The 19680-nt window shown below is 43.5% G+C and overlaps 1 protein-coding gene across 1 annotated transcript in view; it reads right to left on the reverse strand.

Annotated features, from left to right (window-relative positions):
- DIAPH1 (diaphanous related formin 1) overlaps positions 1 to 19680 on the reverse strand; it is a 1046618-nt gene that overhangs the window by 903254 nt on the left and 123684 nt on the right. Inside the window, exon 3 of the mRNA XM_078653498.1 lies at positions 11361 to 11510. Within this exon, the coding sequence (XP_078509624.1) occupies positions 11361 to 11510 (150 nt within the window). The remainder of the gene's footprint in view (positions 1 to 11360; positions 11511 to 19680) is intronic.

Genomic DNA, 19680 nt, shown 5'->3' on the forward strand with positions numbered 1-19680 from the left:
GAACTTGTTTGTAAATGCAATGGATGGTGACTGTTCCTAGAAAAAGAGCGAACTCTCCAACCTATTCTGGTTGAGATGTGGTGTCTCCAGGAGAAAAACAAACGGTAGATCAAGGAAAAGAAAAAAGTGGGGGAATTCCTCCTTTCAGAAATGGTGCCCTACTTGTGTTTTGTCTTGCATTTACCAGGTGATTTGGACCATGACGCAATATGCAGTGGGACCAGCCTCTGGACCGGGGCCTGGCTTTGGACCTAGACCAGTCAAGGCATGGTATCTTCGGGTATTTCGATATGAACAGCTTTGCGATCCTGGTTTGGGGAACATTATGGCACAGTCACTGCAAGGATTGCAGGTCATGGTCCAACCCCAGACACCACAGGCAAACCACATGCGGGTCAGTCAGACATCTTTTTACAACATTCCCCACACATACAGTTTGAACTCTGCAGTTAGAAGCCTCTATCAGAAGAAACAATTTGTCAGGGCTCCAGAGACTACCATAATAAACTCCACACATTGCGGCTGACCCTAAGTTCAGCACCTCAATCCCAGTTTAATCAATGTAAATGTCCTGTGCATTTCCGAAGTCTGCCACAAGCGCGAATCTTTAAATTCTTGAGGACCGGTGGCGTCTCACTAGACATTACCTGTTTTGGACGTTTCTGGGAGCTGCCGGATAGTCCGGGCTGGAACTAATCAACTGGAACTCTGAATGTGAGGCTTCTAGATGGAATTTCCTGTAATAGAGTGACTATATCACACAACAACATAAGAATGTTATAACTACAGTCAATGATCTGAGACCCGTATTAAGGGATGGTCAATAGGGACGCAAACTACATCCCTCCGTGTTTTGATTTCGATAGGACTACGACTACATATTAAAAATTGCCCTGAAGTTCTTTTGTAAAGAACGAAACACGTTGGCTGATGTCTGACTGCATGCCTTATTATAAAGAATAAAAGAGTTCTAAAGGACTTCCTTATTCACAATTAGACTTCTTTTTCCTGGGGCACCTTCCATTCTTTCGTAAACTCAAAAGACAACCATATTCGTCAGTGGACTTCATTCAATATGCTGTGTTGTTCACTGAACATCTTTAAGATTGATCAGCTGACATGGATTTAAATTTCAATGATTTTAGTTGCTCGTTTTAAAAAGAATGTTTAGCTTATTCAAACTAGGTATGAGGTGTGTGAATGTCAAGTCCTTCACTAGAATGTCCTGCCTGCTTTGAGTCCTTTAACTTGATAGCTTGGAGAATAGCTGCTAATTACTAGGGCTCTCATCCATTAACATGTATAAGATCATAACAAGGTCTATAAAAAATGTTTGTTCTGGGAACCAGAAGCAGCACTGTGTCGCCACACTGCTGTGTGTCAATGCTTAAATGCATGATAATCTGAGAACAGCCTACCACCAAGATCCTGGCTTTCGCTTATCAGGTCTAGCTTTCTCAGCAGAGTGTGGCAAGGGAGAGGAACAAGATGCACTGACCCAGCGTGACACTACCAAAGCCCACACTAGCAGGATAGAAATTTACACAATGGGGCTTAATACGCTCTGCTGTGCACAACAACAATGCTATAACCAAGGTAGGACTTCAATAAATGGAAACATCCCTGATGAAAATGCGGTTGTGCAAATCGGGGTCCCTGCTGGACCCGGTTTCTGCCCAGGTGCTTAGCTCTCTCGCTCCCCTCATTACTGCCCCACTGAATTCAATCTGGAACTCTTCATTGCTTACAGGTCTGTTCCCCACATCTTGGAAACAGGCCATTTTGATTCTCATTCTGAAGAAAGCAGACGCCAATTCTGCGGTGTTCAGCAACTACCGTCCTATTTCTCTCCTTCCTAAACCAGCCAAGATACTTGAGAAAGTTGTGCAAGAACAACTGGCTGACTACCTGGAGTCCAGACAACTGTTTCATGACTCACAATCCGGATTCAGGTCAGGTTACAGTACCGAGACCGCTCTGTTGGAGGTAACTGAGACTATCTGCGAATGCGTGGATGCAGGCGAGGAGGCCATGCTGGTGCTCCTTGACCTGTCCGCGGCTTTCGATACTGTCTCCCATGCTATTCTGATTGATAAACCATACAATCTTGGGATACGGGGTACCCTCCTGGCTTAGATCAGATCTTTTTTGAGGGGTCGAACTCAGCAGGTCTTCCTGCAACCTTTTGTCTCGGAGTAAAAAACACTCAGCTGCGGCGTCCCTCAGGGTTCCGCACTAAGCCCTCTTTTTTTTAATGTCTATCGCCTCTAGCTGAGGTAGTAGAATCTTTGGGGGTCAGAGTAATCTCCTATGCTGATGACACTCAGCTTGTGTTTTCTTTTAGAGATCACTCGGACGTTAGCTTTGCCAATTTTCGACGCTGCCTGGCTAACATTTAATCGTGGATGACCCTCAATACCCTCAAGCTCAATATGGATAAAACGAGGTGCTGTTTTTCAATCAAAGTGCTCCACTCCCTCCCCTGCTGTGGTGGCCGACTGAGCTTATCCCTCCCCCGGTACCGGTAAATTCAGCTCGAAATCTGGGTTTCCAATTTGACAATGAACAGTCATGCAAGACTCAAATTAATAAGGTCACCTCTACATGCTTTGGCAAACTTCGTATGATGAGCAAAATTCTCACTTTCCTGCCTCTGGATTCACGTAGGACCGTCATCCGTGCTCTTACTACATCTCACTTGGATTACGCCAATAGCCTCTATGTGGGCGCTCCTATCTGATCAAACGTTTGCAGATTGTGCAGAATGCTGCAGCAAGGCTAATATGTAACATCCCCTATCGTCACTCAATAGCCTCTCATCTGATGAAATTACACTGGTTGCCTGTGACCTACCGCATACAGTTTAAAGCCTTGGTTCTGGCTTTCAGGGCGTTAGAAGGACAAGGGCCTGCTTATCTCAGATCCCGGCTCAAGCCTGTTCAGTTTGTTCGAGCTCTTAGATCGAATCACCTCTGCCTTCTCCGCCCTCCCAGTTTCCGCCGCTGCAGAATGGAGGGCAGAGCTTTTGCCGTTGTGACTACTAAACTGTGGAACAGCCTACCACTGTGTCTACGGTTGACTGAATCTGAATTTCTGTGTTTCGGCGCAATCTAAAAACCTGGCTGTTCTCCAACATATAGTCGCGATAGATATTTCTGCTGCTCTAAGTCCGTAGCGCCGGGACACCCCAGTTGGGGGTGGCTGCGCGCTTTATAAGCTTCACAATAAATAAAATAAATAAATCATAACAGAATCTTAGTTGATACCAAGGCATGCTTTCTCTAATCACAGAGGCAGAAAGTGAGTTTACCTCATGGCATTCTTGAACACCACAGCGCATCACCAAGCAGCTTGTGTTCCCTTCACTGCTCAGTAACCTCCTGAACAAGCTGCACTCAACCACGCCACAGTACCCTGCTTCACTATTCTGGTGCACTCTGGGGAACGATCACTGCTGCAGGCAAGGGGAAGCACAATTTTTATTTCGTCTCCAAGCACACTTTGGTCTCTGTCTTTAGTATCAGGTTTTGCAAGGTTCTCAGCAGCCATTTTTAAGAGTGACATTGATCCCATTTAAAAGGTGCATTTTCTTTATCTCATCATCTTTCAGTAGATACTGTTAAAATAGAGGAAACAGAATTAAACTATGATGTTCTGCATTATGAACCTAAGCAACAGGCTCCGATTTGGTAAGGTTAGTTCTTCATCAAGAGTACTTTCTTTAAATTACTAAAAAGTAAAAATGTCCATCTATTATGTACTGGATAGTGGAAAACATTTTTTAATTCATTACGATTTAATTTATGTTTTTTTTAAATATGCCATAAGGTTGGAATAAAATGTTACTATTTTTATCATAATATATTTAATATGACGTGATAAATAAAAAGATATGAACATTCTTTCAATCTCCTTTATAAAACCAAAAAGGAAAAAATAGGAAGAGTAGCGGGATGATATGCAGTAGAGCCCATAAGAGGAAATACTGTCCTATTACCTCCAGGAAACCAAAAAGCCTCAGTGTTCAAGAGAAAAGTCCAAAGAAACATTGGAGTGCCCAGTTTCATAAGTACCTTATCTTGAAGACAAGCTCACTATCTCTGGTGGTTCTTGACACACCTGCAACCACGACACAACATTACACGCTAAGAACTATAAAGATGATGAAAACAGGGCAGCAGGCCTATATCGATCCATCAGGGCCACCCCAACGCTTCTCCAATTTAGACAAGACTAACAGACTCATCTCTTTAAAGAACACTAGATCTTAATGTGTTAACTGTAAACAACCCAGCTCTGATCAGTCGCATAACTACTTGGGCCCTGTCGGACATAGGCTAGTTCCTCCACACAATCTTGCCACAAAACCAATTGTCAAAATACTACAACCCCAAGTGCAAAGCAGCAATGCCAAAAGGGGAGATGGTGAGAGATTCTTGACTGCATTCCTGCAAAAGACCTTGGCCACAGGACAACCATGGTGCACTAAAATGCAGGATACCATCTAGACAAGACAAGAACAGTTACTAAACTTGCTATTTGTAGATCTGCTATAATATATAATGCTCGGGATCAGTAGTCCTGTGCCAGCATCTACAACACATCTACTTGCTTGTCCCCAGGAACAAATCTAGCAGATTAGCTATCTCCTTCAATTGATATTTCAAAACTGAGAAAGATCAACACAGAACTCACAGCTTTCATGCTAAGACAGACTGTGCTAGAACTTTTTCCAACCCATTTCTTCAGGTTGCATACTCAATCAATATGGGAATTATCAAGCGCGCTACTCAACCGTGAGGGTCTCAAAGCGACGGGGGCATGCTCCGGACAGTAAAAGAGCCAGATCTTGAGGGTCCTCTTGAAGATGTACAGGGCAGGGGAGAGTCTGATGTAGATTGGCAGCTCGTTCCAGGTCTTGGCCGCGATGTAGGAGAAAGTTCTTCCACCCATTCTTGCTCCGCGGATGCGCTCGGGTTCGACGAGGTTGGCAGTTCGGAGGTTCTTCTTTGGTACGTGGAAGGAGATTCTATTGTTGAGATATTGGGGTCCGGTGTTGTGGAGGCATTTGTAGGTGTGGGTGAGTATCGGGAAAGTTACTCTCTTCTCAACAGGGAGCTAGTGGAGGTTACACAGGTGTTGGGTGATGTGTTCATGTCGAGGGATGCAGAGGACGAGTCTGGCTGCAGTGTTCTGTATAGTCTGAAGTTTGCGGAGCAGGGTCTTGTTAATTTCGGCGTAGAGGGCGTTTCTGTAGTCCAGTCTGCTGGTTATGAATGTGTGGGTGAATGTCTTCCTTGATTTGGGAGGGATCCATTTGAAGGTCTTTAGGAGGATGCATAGGGTGTTGAAGCAGATGGAGGCAACGGCGGTGACCTGTCAGGTCATGGAGAAGGAAGAGTCGAGTACAATGCCGAGGTTTCGGGCGTGGGGGTGGAGGGGGGTTGCCGAGGGCGGTGGGCCACCAGGTGTTGTCAAGTGGGGAGGGTCCAAGGACGAAGATCTCTGTCTTCTCTGAGTTGAGCTTCAGGCAGCTGCTGCTCATCCAGGATGCAACTTCATTCATTCCTTCCCGGAAATCGAGTCTGGTGGTGATGGGGTCCTTGGTGAGGGAGAGGATGAGCTCGGTGTTGTCTATGTAGGATACTCCTTATCTAGATAGATAAATACCAAAGATGTTGGGCTCACGGAATGATTGAACTGCATCCCCTACCTCGGAACAGACTTTAGAAATGAGCTAAATGCAGATAGGCGAATCACCTGAAAGCCTAGATTTTTTATATCCTTCATCTTGAAAAGGATAAATCTCATAAGTAGTTCACTATTAGAGACAGTATTGGAGCTCATCTCAAGTCAACTGGATACCCTCATTATCAGTACCGTTGTGCTTCAACAGACCACATTTCAATTTATGTATGAGCTGATATCCTGGTGAGGAGGTGATGTGCAGCAAATTAACCGCCACTGCTGTAAACACAACAACAAAATAGTGGAGAGATTATGCTTACCCCTTCGGCTGTGCATAAACATCAAGACTTTCAAGCTTTTTTCTCAAACCTACTCTTCCTCTAATTAAACATCCTCAAGGAAGGATTACCGTCGCCAGGCATCATACAGGCTCCTTTAATAAGGTCTGTAGAGCCCAAAAGTAAGCTTTTTCTCTTCATGCTCCTTTTGAAATTGGTAGACCATGATGAGTGTGGGGAAGATTAAGACGTTGGGGGAATGAATGTCTTAGTAACCACAATTTATGTATTTATTTTTCTATCTCTTAGGACTTCATTTTACATCATAATTTCTTTCACTTGTTCTATCCATATTGTCTTCTACAAAAGCATCTTTGTTTCATTTATTCTACTTTTCTTTTTTCTGTCCTGTTTCTTCTCACCTCGGCTGAGAATTTGGCAATGTTGGTTATTTGGCAATGCTGGGTATGAAGATTGCCATGTGCGAGATAGGAGTGGACATCAAGGGTAGTATAGATGTTTTGGGAGATAAGATAATGGAGTTAAAATCTTCCTCAGTGCAGGGGCTGAAGTAGAAGGGTGCATGGCATTGGTTTGTTCAAAACAGAAATTCTTGACAACTGTGATGACATCCTCAGGGAGGCTTCAACCCTGGACTTGGTAAAAGCAATGCGAATTATAGACTGATAAGTAGCCCTCAACCTTGAAGATGGCATTGTGGAATAGGGATTATTTTGGGAACCTGACATGGTTGTTCCGACATTGAGGTGACGTGAAAGAAAACTTCTATAGCATCCCTTCTCTGTTGCAGCTTTTCAGCTGCATCCCTACAAGTATATCCAAGGCTATATTATGCTAGGATCCCCAGGAGGATTTAGATTTGTTTCAGCAAAGGTATATTCAATTAGCCCACAGTGTTGACTTTAAATGTATAAGACAGTAAGTTTAGTTAACCAGGAATTGTTCATTAAAATCTTGTTTGACTTGTTCATAACAGATTTTCTTGCTTACCTAATGGCATTCTGGAAGTTAAGTTTTGACTGTTAATGCATAATTCTCTTCACAAATTAGGTACACCTTTTAGTTTTACAAAGGTAGATAGACTACAAAAAAGGAAATAAAGCTTAAAAACCAAATTAGAATTTCTAGATTAAAATGTTTCCGGGACCAGCGTTGTGGCATTGTCAGTACAAGCAACTGATGGAGAGAGCGAGTGTGCCTCCCTGACCCACCTGGATCCTGAAGCGGCACAATATAGCCATTAACGAAGGTACAAAACTGACCTTATTAGGAGCAGCATAACGACATGTTCCTTTAGACTTAAAATTTTCTTTTCACAAATAGAGACGTGAGAGGTCTCCTTGCACTTTGCACCGTGGTCCTGATGAAAGCCCCAACGACCTTCTGGCGATTTCAGGGCTGAAACATGTCGACCTATACCACAACCTTAGCGTGAAAGAGTCATAACCACTCTAGTTCACCTCTAATAATTTTAAAAAATGTTGCCTCCCAAAATCAGAACAAATAAATAATCTTTTCTGGATGAGAGAGACATTTTACTATTTTGCACCAAATCACGTCACAGTCACTATCACTGATCACTACTGTTTTTAACGGAGGGTATTGCCTACTGGATGGAGGCTGCATAAACCACTAAACCCAATGATTATGCAGACACGTGTGAGGGACAGCGGAGAACCAAGATATACCACTCAACATCGTTAATTCACCGACACGTGCATGAGGGTTTTTTACTGGGACTAGTCAGAACCGTTCCGGCATACCCGACGTTATGCAGGACAAGTGATCCTCCCCTCCTTGATCAGAGTAGATTAAAATGTCACCAGCAAAGTCAAGTGTTGGAAAATAATTATAACCATGTTAAGAAAGATTTCAACATACATGATACGAGGCTTAGCCTGCCGGGCTTATTAGGTTTGCTGGAGGATTTTAGAGCTGTCCGGTCTCCGTGTAAACTGGAATAACTCGCAACTGTGCACCGTGCACTCCATAGTGTCCACGGACTTGCCGGTTATGATAGGTGCTACATTGTAGGTAGTATTTGACGCCTTCAAGTATCTCGTAATCTGAATCTTTTGGGAGGGTGACCATCTAGTGAAAGGTAATCTTGGGAGGGCTGTGACATCTGACTTTCTGGCAGAAGTCGCATAATTTGCTTTGGGTATAGTGGCTATATTAGGATTATAGTTTTACGTAGCTACTGACATTTTTTCAGGCCATATTGGTACTGAAACGTCCTTTTCTTCACGAACTTAAGTTTCTTTTCTGATTTGATCTGGGGGGGGTACAGCGGTAGCGGCTAACCTTAAGTAAGATGATGCTTTCTCTGTAAAATGATGAAATGGGGTAGTGGTTCCCAAACTGTGCGCCGCAGGTACCCGGTGCGCCATTAGAACATACCAGGGGGCCGCGCACATCTTGGGAACGTGGAAAAAGTAGTATGTTCTGAATAAGATTTAATGCGCAAAGTTTGTAAATTAAGTATTTGCAGGCCCGAGTAACCCATTTGGCAGTGTCATGTGTGGGAGTTACGGAATCCCCACATGACGGTGTCTGCATCATGGTTTGGCCGAGCGCGTAATATGCTTCATTGCAATATAGAGTTTTCACTTTTACGGAACTGCTTCTTGTTTCCCGTGCTGATAGATTTCCACATTGATTGGTGTCGGGGTACATCCGCCCGAACGGGAATGCTAAAGGGCTACATGAGGAACTGAAATAAACTTGAGTGTGACACGTAAATTACATTCATCACGGACATCACACTGCACATATAGTGTTGAAACCTCCCCAACCCCTGCCTGGTCCTTCAAGGTGTAATGAAATGAAATACCTTCACCTACCTTCTGACAGGGCTGCTCCATCAAAGCATCCTCGCCCATTATGCAATTGTTAACTTCACAATCTGGGCAGTTTCCAAATATTTAAGATGAAATACGTTTTACAGATGTCGGGTAATTGACGCTGCTTCCCTCGGAACTCACAACCCCCTCCCCCCCCCCCCCCCCACCACCCCGTCCCCTCGCCCCCCCCTGTCCTCTCTTCCTCCAGAGTTTTCCGTGTTCCTTTTCACTTCTGAACCCACCGTGTGCGCCCTCTCACTAATGTGCACCACTCAGATGGAGGACATTTTCAACAGAGCGATAAAACGTATGTGTTAAATTAAGAAAGGAGTTAGTTAAAATAAATAGATCTAAATCTTCTAGCACCAGAAAAACAGTACCTCGGTAACCATGTGCTTTATAAATATTTAAAATAAATTATACCAGACCGTCCTCTTCTCACCTCACACTCGGGCGGGACCGCAGCTTTTTTGCACACATCAGCACCGGCGAGAACGGGCTCCGATTGGTCGGTTGTTTTATACTCCTACTTGAAGCCAACTGCTTCTAGCGAAATCCCCTACTACTACTGTAATTAAGTATTTGCTAGTCTTCCTGCATTATGAGTCCACACTCTCCAAAGAACTCAAAATGCTGTTGTCCATTTGCTCTCAGGAGGAAGAGACCATGTTCGGGAAGGCAAGAATAGTTTCCCATTTCTTGGAATCACGGGCTTTCCTCATGCTATATAACTCAGAGAGTATCTAAGGAGCAAAAATAAACTCCCTAACCCTCCCTGGATGGAACTCGATTCAAAAGGCAAAAAGTCTGCTTTTCCACACAGTTTCTACCCAGAAACATATGGGAAATCTCCTTCCTTGGCTCCTTCAAAAAAAGGAACTACATATGGCTCTTTACTAGGGTAATTTAAATATCTGCTCCAAGAGATCCTAAGGTAGTGAGCCGAGGCATAAGGGGGAGCCACGGCCAAAGGCCAATAAGTCAAGGGAGCCACAGGTCGAAAAAGTTTTGGAAACACTGAAATAGGGGTTCCCAATATGAAAATGTAGTATCTGGGGGCCCAATTAATATGGCAAATGTGCTGGCAGGGTGACCCACGTGCCCAGAATGAATCAGAAATCATAATCTCTGGTCCAGGGACGTTTGTGCCTTTACTAATATAAGTTGATGTGAAACTCACCAGGAAGCATTCAAGGGTCTTACAAGTGTCTATCACTGATGGCAGAATTATGTTGGGAGACTGGGGGCAGAACCTCACTCTGTGGTGCCTTCCGCCGTTCAGCCGTCTGACCAGGCATTATGACAGGCAGCTTTAGAGAGATCATGGCTTGAGCTTGGTAGGTGATTTGCAGGGGTGCACTAAGATTCTTATAAGGAGATCTGTGGCGATACAGGCTTCCAGGTGGATCAATTCATGGCACATGCAGCCCTTGTATCTGCTATTCAGGCTACTTGGAATACAGGTGACCAAGAATCTAAGGCTTCCCAGGCGCTGGCATACATCCTTACACCGAGGAACTGCACGTATGAGGTCACACTCTTGCACACTGCCCTTTCTCCCACTTTCCACATAGTAATTGACTTAACAGAGGGTGCAGTGAGTAACATCCCAACGCCCTAACATGTACAGTCTGCAGGAATGTTCGCTTTCAGGTTACACAGGTGATTTATTTGCATTAAGCCTAGCTCTCCCTGCACAGACTTACTAAAATGTACGTTGGGGTGCTTGACAGATGTACCCACTTTCATCATATGGGGTGGGAGTGCACAATACTAGAGGCCTACTGAAGAATTGTTTTGGTTATCATGAAGGAGGTTTCCAGGTGTGCGTTCCCACTGGTGCCAGTACAACGATTGCTGGAACAGTTCTCTAGGCCCCAATTCTCCAAACAGAGTAGGTTCACAGGTTTGGAACGCATAGTAGCAAGGACTAATATTGCCATGAAGAAGGCGGTTCATGCGGCATCAAGCGTAGGGAAGTGGTTGTGAGCATTAATAAAATGGAAACAAGCTGAAATACCTGCTCTTTTTGACTATTAGCATAAGCACTGCAACACCCACGGCTACAGATGTTTGGGACAGTATGCGGATATTGCTGGAGGAGAAATAGGATGAGTGTCCACCTTGATGATGATCCTAGACACACAGATACAACATTGGTCTTTTTAGTGGTCACTGATGCAATGACTGTCTTACTTTATATTAAATGGGCTGCGGAGCATGGTTGGCCAGCCGGGTGTGGAGGGGGAATGTATATGTTTTCAGATCGTTAAAAATTGTGCAGTATTATCTTCGCCGGTGGTGCACTTTCTAACTCTGACAGTAGAAGAACTGTTAGCAATAAAAAAGAACTGCAATTGTGGTTTGCTGTAAAACAAATAAAAAGCAACAATAAAAAAAGGTATTACAACACATAACATATGCCGATTGGTATTGAACATTCTAAATGGCATTATTTGCATTTACGTTGTACTAATCAAAAAGCACGTCAAACTGAAAATATATAGGATAGGAAGATCATGAAACTTACCAGCATTTTTTCGAAAAGAACAAGCACGGTATCATCAGGGAGTTCGTGTAAAGATGGACCAGGAATATCTGTATATGTTGCAGAATACCTGTTTGAGCTATATGGCTTCTCCTTATCCTTCTTCATTCTTATGCTGGTGAATCTCTCCAACTGAAAAAAGAGAACATCCAATATTCAGCATCACAATTAAATTTAGCACCTTCTGTGCCTAAAACTTGGTAAGCGACCACTGATCTCCGTAACAAAACACATGAAAAATTACTTTTGTAATATTCAAGCCATGCGCATTCAAACCATACAAAATGATTCTACACTGTTAACCAATTATAGAAGTAGATGAAGAAAACAGACTGGTGCACTCACCCAAATGCTTTAACCTTTCTTAAAGAAAAAGGTTATTTTGTACAAAACACTTCATGAAAATCTGATGCCAACGAGGTAAAATTAAAGAAACAAATAAAAAAGGCAACAGATAATGGATGTTCACTCCTGGAAAAAAACAAGTTCAGCAATGGACCTAGACCATTCTTTTGAAATTTGTGGCTCTGAAGAAGACAGAGCCGTATGAAGTTGAAAACAATCACTCAAACAAACCGTTAGTACGAACCTTGCCAAACAGTCAATCAAATTTAAGCCATGAATCTTTCATCGATGAATCAAAATCCTGCCACTAGATTCCTTCACTGTCAAGGCACCTGCTTTCGTCAAAATTCCAATATGGCATTAGCCAAATTTGGCCCTAATTCCAACGTCTTTATTTAAGTATGAGAAGTCGAAGTGGGCTATCAAAGACAGGCAACAAATAGTGTTATAAGCAATGTGACCAAGCATCAAACTACAGACTATGTAAGGCACTCTGAACAAAAAAACCTGCAATTAAAGAGTCAGCATACCCAATAGGAAGCAAGAAAATGATAGATCACTCTTGAGTGTCAGAAGCTAATTCTTTAAACGCCCTATTAGCACAACAAAGTGGTGAGCCCGAGAACTGGAATTTCAAGGTTGCCTTTGAAATACTGCTTATTCCATGCCCAATTCAGATCAAAATCCTCCTTTTAAGGATATATTTGATGAGATGGTCCAAACCAGAGTTCCCGCCAAAACATTCTCAGGCATTCAGGACTTCCACTGTAACAAAACAAATTCACCATCAAGAAAACATACCCATGGAAATCGTTGCTAACATTTTTCCATAGTTTTTCATTCACCTTTCTTTCCTAATCAACGTGTGGCAAGTGTGTTGACCAGGCAATCTTATCTAATTTTAGGATTTTTTTAAATTTTCATTTACATACACCGTCTAAAAATGATTTTATGCATTGTGATGCACCAAAAGACCAAAAAGTGTTTCATTACAAAATCTCAGAATAGATCTATATGAAGGACATGTCTGCTTTGCGTGATTAACCAGTGGTGAATTAAACAGATTTGTTATGGGAAGTATAAAAAGCTTTCATAGTGACCATCTGGAACACCTCCGATTTTGGAATGATCTTCACATTTCATTCTCTTACTAAAATCTTTTTATTCTCTGCTCACAAATGGCACAACAGAGTCAAGACTTGTACATAAAACCATCTAGCTCTACACTTTAATTCTATAACACGCCTCCTAATACAGCCTTCAGCAAATTACTGTGTCCTACAGTGTAAACAAAGGAGGAAGGAAAGCACAGAATAGTCATTATCCAACAGACCAACACTTATCTGATGCAATAATCAAGCCTGTTTTGTCCTAAATAGGCCAGTCATCAGATCAGATTTCCACAACAACAATTGAAGAGATTTTTGGACGAAGTAAACCAAAAGTATCACCAAAGAATACCATGTCTGGATACTCTATTCCTGAAACTATCTCTATAACCCTCTAAATGTAGTTCTTAATAATGGTCTTTCAGTTCAAACTCATCTTTTTTTAAATGGGGCACGAGGGTTGGAACATACCAGGATTTATGGACCTATCACCTTTCTCTACTTACTACATTTTCACATATTCAACAGCATGTCATTGCTGATGCCATGGATGCATTCCTGGACTGCCATTTCTTCTTCCATGACATTTGACCCATTAATGAATTAAGTCAGCTGCTGGGAAAATGCACTTACCAGATATGTGTCCTGATAATGATTACAAAATGGCCCTTTGCTCATTTAGAGGCATAATGACCTGGCTATCAGCACTGTACACTTGTGGGCATAGTGGGCATTTGAAGCACAATTCTCTATTGGCCATTCTAATCCCTCATATTCAATGAATGAATCGCCCCTGGTCTTGATGAACAAGGACGTGGAATAAAGCATTCTTATAAATCTGATCACAGGTAGTAGTTGTGTTCTGCTGCAGACAGAATCTGGGCCAGGGTCAGCAGCATGTACCTCAACTTGAAGTTACAGAGGAGAAAGGCTTTTTTTGATTTCAGTATTTTAAGACATCCTCCTCCTTTTTAGTGGACAATTGTGTTATCCTTCAAGGATCATGAGGCAATGGTGGCACCTTGCAAAATGTCATCAGTGGGAAAAGCCCAAGGTTATTACCATCCATGCCTACTCTGGCCTGAGAAAGAATGAATACCTTTTTATGCACATCAAAACCCTCCATCAGTCCATCAAAAGGTAACTGACCTCCCTCCATTGGTGTGGAACCATCACTGAAAACCTGTAACGATGCAAATCCTAAAGTTTATATGCAAGTAAGTCTACTCACTCACGATAGAGTAGGAATGGAGGAAGACAATCTATGCCACTACTATATTTGCTGTAAGTACCTAGTAAAATAAAACTACTGATGAGTTAGGCAAAAATGGAGGTGTCAAAATGCTTGTACTGAAAACAGGAACCTTGAAGAGCAGCTTGGGAAGAAAAAAACGAATTTAGGTATCAAAAGAAAATGATGGATTACGCAATAAAACAGGACTGACAGAACTAACGTCCACCACTCCATTCCAACTCTTAATAAAGGTTTTGAAACAACCTCAAAGCAAATCTAACATTGTCATGCTTGCCTCACAGTTTGTTCATTTTAGATTTTCTTTCCCCACTGTTTGAAGACTCGGGTATAATTGTTTAACACAATGCTTTTTCTAGGTAGACATCTGCAATGGGTAGGATGCTCTTCCTCCATGCCTGTATGTGGATTTTTCTTTGTTACAAGTCTCACATTATTCTCCCTTTATTCTTACTACTGTTGATATTCTAGCAAATATATACAGGCAAGATAAATCTTTGATGGATTGCTGGTATGGATTTTCATTTCCCTTTGTACAGTACCACCATTCTTTCTCAATCGTCATAGCGTCAGACACCAGCAGATCAGATTGGGGCCCAGATGTGGCGAATTTTCCACAGAAGTGTTTCGGTTACCTCAACAGAACAGAAATAACATATCAATTGTCTAGAGCGCCTGGTGGGGTCCATTGTGGTCCGATGCTGGACTAAAAATTCCATCCACTCGTGTGCTTCTCAAAATGGACAAGGTATCGGACGTTCGATACATCAACCATCTGGGGACACCCGGTCAAATGCACTCTGACCTCGCCACCAGTTTCTGGTAATATTACCTGGATCGACAGATTTCAATTAAGGCAGATTTCCTACCAAGTCAAGCGAATCAGGTGGCAGACTTACAACCCCGCAACTTGCGAGACTCCAGTATGTGGGAGCGTTTTCCAACCTCCAGGAGAGGTGGGGGCGGTTTTCAGTGGGCCTCTTATTGTCCCTGGCAGATCATCAAATTACTAGATCTTACATTTTTAGGCCAGATCCGCTGGTAGTGGCCACAGTTGCATTTCTCCAGGATTGGAAACTGGAGATGGATTACTCCTTTCCCCTGTTCGCAATGATCACTACAGCCTCTGCTCTGGTCAGGCACCAGGGGGAGGAGATGGATTTCTTCTGGAATTTTCTTGGGATTTTTCAATCCCTCTCCCCCTCTATTTCCAGCTGTTTTTTGCTCAGTCCAGATCAGCAGCCTCATCCATTGATTCTTACGGCCGGGGAGGGGGTCACTGTCACTCATGGGATGGTGGATCACAGTGGACAATGGTCAGTCCCAGACCTTTCGAACACGGCTGAGGAATTCTTGTCCAAGGCCTGGGTCGACAGCACGGGCAAACAATACAGGCCTGCCTGGCTTCGACAGTCCCGCCGGTGTGTGCGACGGAGTCTCGATCTCGTGGCAGTGGATGTAGTCCATGTTCTTAATTTTATAGCCGGTTTGGCAGTGGATGGATTGACATACAGGTCAGTCAATACCTTTCGGTATGCTATCACGGGGGACATGTCCTATTGGATGGATCACCAATAGCGGAACACACTTTTGTGTGTCGACTTTTGATGGACATTAGACTTTCTTTCCCTCCAGAACCTAGGTACTCGGAACTCTGGGAAGTCAACCAAGAGCTAACCGATTTTTGTCATGGCAACCTAACCGTTTTTTTCCAGAAAGGCGCACTCTGTGAAATTGGCAATGTTGATTTGTCTGATCTCCTGTAGACAGGTTTCTGATATACGAGCCCTGGACATCACAGGTCGCAATTTTTCACCCTCTGGAATCACATTCACAGTCTGAAGAAGGACGAAGTGAGGTATGAGGATTATTTCATACCCGGCTTTTCCAGAAACTCTTAAGTTGTGTGTTGTGCTGTGCCTTAAGGCATATGAGGAGATGTCCTCTGAATTCCACCCTCCAAGGAAGCGTCAGCAACTCATCGCTTTGAGGAAACCGTACAAGGCTGTGGTCCTCTCCCACTTTTGCCCACTGGGTAACTTGGGTAATGCAGGAGGCAGGAAGTGATCTGCAAATTTTGGTGGCAATTTGGCACATGGGGCAATGGCTTTGAAGGCGTTTACTTGATGCGCTTATTTGGAAAATATCCTCAATGCTGCAGACTGGTCTTTGGACTCTACCTTTAAAAGGTTTTATTTTAAACCTGGGCTGAATATGGCTCCCTTGGTGGTAAAAAAGCTTTGAACTAGCATAGTCCTCTCCTCTGGTCCAGACATAGAATGAAGAATTTACTAGCTGTCATAACGAAAGTTTCAATTCTATTAAGGACTCTGAGGAGAGGATTATCTTACCTGGGGATTTCGAATCTGCATACCCTACCAGGGACTATTAAGTACTAAGTCTTGCTTGTTCGAATATTTCAAATTTCTCTGCTGTTCCTTACTTGTTTAAAGTTTGCATTTGCTTCCAGCTGACTAAGATCACCGCCTTGCCCACAGCTGTAATCCTTAACCATGGCTTGTGGCTAAAATATGTCCTCTTGTTGTAGGAATGGATACGAGTAAACAGGACATGTGAAGACAATGCAATGGCTGGACTCTGACACTGAAAGAGGCTGAGGGGACACAGGTGATGGACTATGTTCAGGACTGTAGCTGCCTGATTGGCTGGAGCTTGGGACTGTTCTCCCACTGGATACTGTTGTTTTTCTTATGGCATTCCCAAGGCTTCATGGGAATGGTAGTTGCTTGTTAAAGTTTGTGAAATGGCTGCTATTCAATAAAGTGAAGGAAGGGTATCATAATCCTCTCCTCCAAGTCCTTAATAGAATTGAAACTTTCCGTTACAATATCTAGGACATTTTTCATTCTTGATAGAGCTAGCAGTATATTGTTATGACATGATCCTTATGCCAACACCTAGTGTTAGGGTAGGTTTCGAAATTCAATGAAGATTAAGATGAGGATAAATTACAATTAAAGGTTATGACCTTTTTCTTCCTCATCATCTTTTTCAATCAAACTCTGAACAGCTAAAGCTAAACCTTCTGAAAGAGGGACAAATCATCAGGATTATAAAACAAAGGTTGGTCTTATTTACAGAAGAGACTCTTTTAGAAGGCTTTACCTGGATGGGTGACTCTTTAGCATTCACAACCTACAGAGTAATGTCTGGTGAATGTATGAACGGATCTCATAGTAGCTGGTTTGCAAACGTCTAAAATAAGACAATTTTTAACATGTGGTGTTTCGCTGAATAGAATATACTTGTAATTTATCAGGCAGAGGTGTATTAACTATTCAGTAAATCACAGCTATACTGGAAACTAATCTAAAGTAAAAGGATTTTTATAGAGTTGGGCCTGTGAGAGAAGGTCCATAACTGGCTCAGAGCCATGTTAAGGTCTTTGGTCTTGTCTATGTAAAAAACTTTAACTTTCAGCGTGGACAGCAATTTCTACACTGAAGATGAAAGATGGTGGGGAAAAAAAGAATAATAAGGAAGAAGATTGATGACTTTGAATCTGGCACCACTTGCGCTCAAACAACCAGATCTTTCTCATTACTACTCGGTTTCTAAGGGACACTGTTTATGGTTCCTAGAAGCAAACTGCCTGGATTTTGCTTACATGAAGAGCGGAAATAATTGAGAAAATGAAAGGTGCCTCATGAATGGGCTCAAAAAGATGATCCATGGGGTTTATCAGAACCATTCTAAGTTACCAAGGACATAAAGGCCTTCCAAATGGACCAAACACTTTTTAAATGCCTTCCAAGAAATCATCCATCATAGGGGTTATTAAATAACAGAAACACCACTTCAGTAAGCTGCTATAGCTGCAAGTTCTACATTAATTGAAATGCACTGTACAACTGACTTCTGTAAATGTAGTAGATGTACTATGTGCCAAGATGAGGCATTACTCATAATCAATATTCTTCTGAGAGGTCCCATGAAACATTCAAATGGCCATATTGGTTGTAATCAGCAGTCAAGTTGCCAAGTTAAACATGGATGGTTAGGGTAAGTCTACAAATGAGATCTGGTTTGCATGGAAGCCTAGAGGTCTACGCTATTGTAACGGTTCGCGGCGTTGCCGCGGCCGGCCGCTCCCGCACACACACACGGGAGCCGGGATACTCACTTCCGGCCGGAAGTAGAGTTCCCGGTCTAGTCCCGGGCAGCGACCTGGGAGCACAGAAGCACTTCCGGGGGAAACGCATAAACCTCGCGTTTCCCGCCGGCACCGTGCTTCGGATTCCTACCGGGTTCCTGCTTGCCGAGACCTGCCTGACGAGCCGCGCTGGAGCGCTGCATAGCTGTCACGGCAGCCGCCAGTAGGAAACCTTTTGATCCTCGGCTGATTCCAAGGAGGCAAGACGCGCAGGAGCGCTTTTCTTGCCTCAAGACTGCGCCATTCAGGAGCGCTTGTTTGTTCCATCACCTGGGGGGTGCCAGGATAGTGCCCATTTTTGTTAGTCTTAACCCTTGATGCGCAGGAGCGCCTTGAGGGTGTTTAGAAGACTTGGATTGTGTTTTGGGAGTGTTGTGTTTTCGGTTTCCCACTGCGCAGGAGCGCTAGGGAAACAACTTAGCCTGTAATTCTGGTTTCCTTATTCGGGGATACCACAGGTTGACTGCTTCCAGCATTCAGCTACACGCGCAGGAGCGCTTTCTTTTGTTTTAGCTTGGGTGAAACGCGCAGGAGCGCTTTCTTTAGTTTGTCATTACCAGTAACGCGCAGGAGAGCCTTCTCTTCACTATTCCCTTCCGGAGCTGTTCTCATCTGGAGGCCCTTCTTCCCGGGAACATTGGTGAGTCCTCAAGGGGTGACAAGTCCTGTGTGTGTGTGTGGGGGGTGGTTCCTGTTCGGGTCTGCTCAGTCTCTGATCTATCTTCTTTGGTTTCCAGTTGACACCGGGACGCCCCGCCAGCTCCACACCATCCTTTAACCCTACACCCTGGCTCCCATCCCTGCGTCCATCTCATCCCTGCTGGGTATCGTCTTCCACGAGGGTTAGGTGGGTACAGGGACGGGTGCTCTTGTCGTCTCTGCGGAATTGCGTCACAAGCAAAGGTAAGACTTGTGGGGCACACGACAGCTATGCCCCTGCGTGGCTCACTTTTGCTGGCTTTGGGGCATGGGATCCAAGCTACAGTAGCAGCTTTCATTGAGCAAGTCCTTCCTGGTGGTTATATTCCAGGACCAAGAAAGGAAACTACATTTCTGTGCACGCCAATGTGGCAGCCATTTTTGATGCATGTGTGTGTAAAAGGTAGCCCAATCAATACTTTCTGTTCACAATTCTTTTTTTTGCAGAGTTTTATATGGCACGAACTTGACCCGAAGATATCGGGTATCAGAGCGCTTTAACATAGCACCAGTTGCGTTACATGAGGACACATTCATTTTTGTTAGGCACGGGGAGATTAAGTGATTTGCCCAGAATCCCAGGATGTTCAGCATCATTGCCGAGACTCGAACCCAGATTTGCGGTCGACCGCCCTAGCCATTAGGTCAACTCCTCTCCTGAAGCAGAAGAAAGAGCAGTTTTCTCTTTTCCCCATACGAGGCACGTTCAGTTCACTCTGTCTG

This window comes from Lissotriton helveticus, chromosome 7 (genome assembly GCF_964261635.1).
Source record: "Lissotriton helveticus chromosome 7, aLisHel1.1, whole genome shotgun sequence".
NCBI lineage: Eukaryota > Metazoa > Chordata > Amphibia > Caudata > Salamandridae > Lissotriton > Lissotriton helveticus.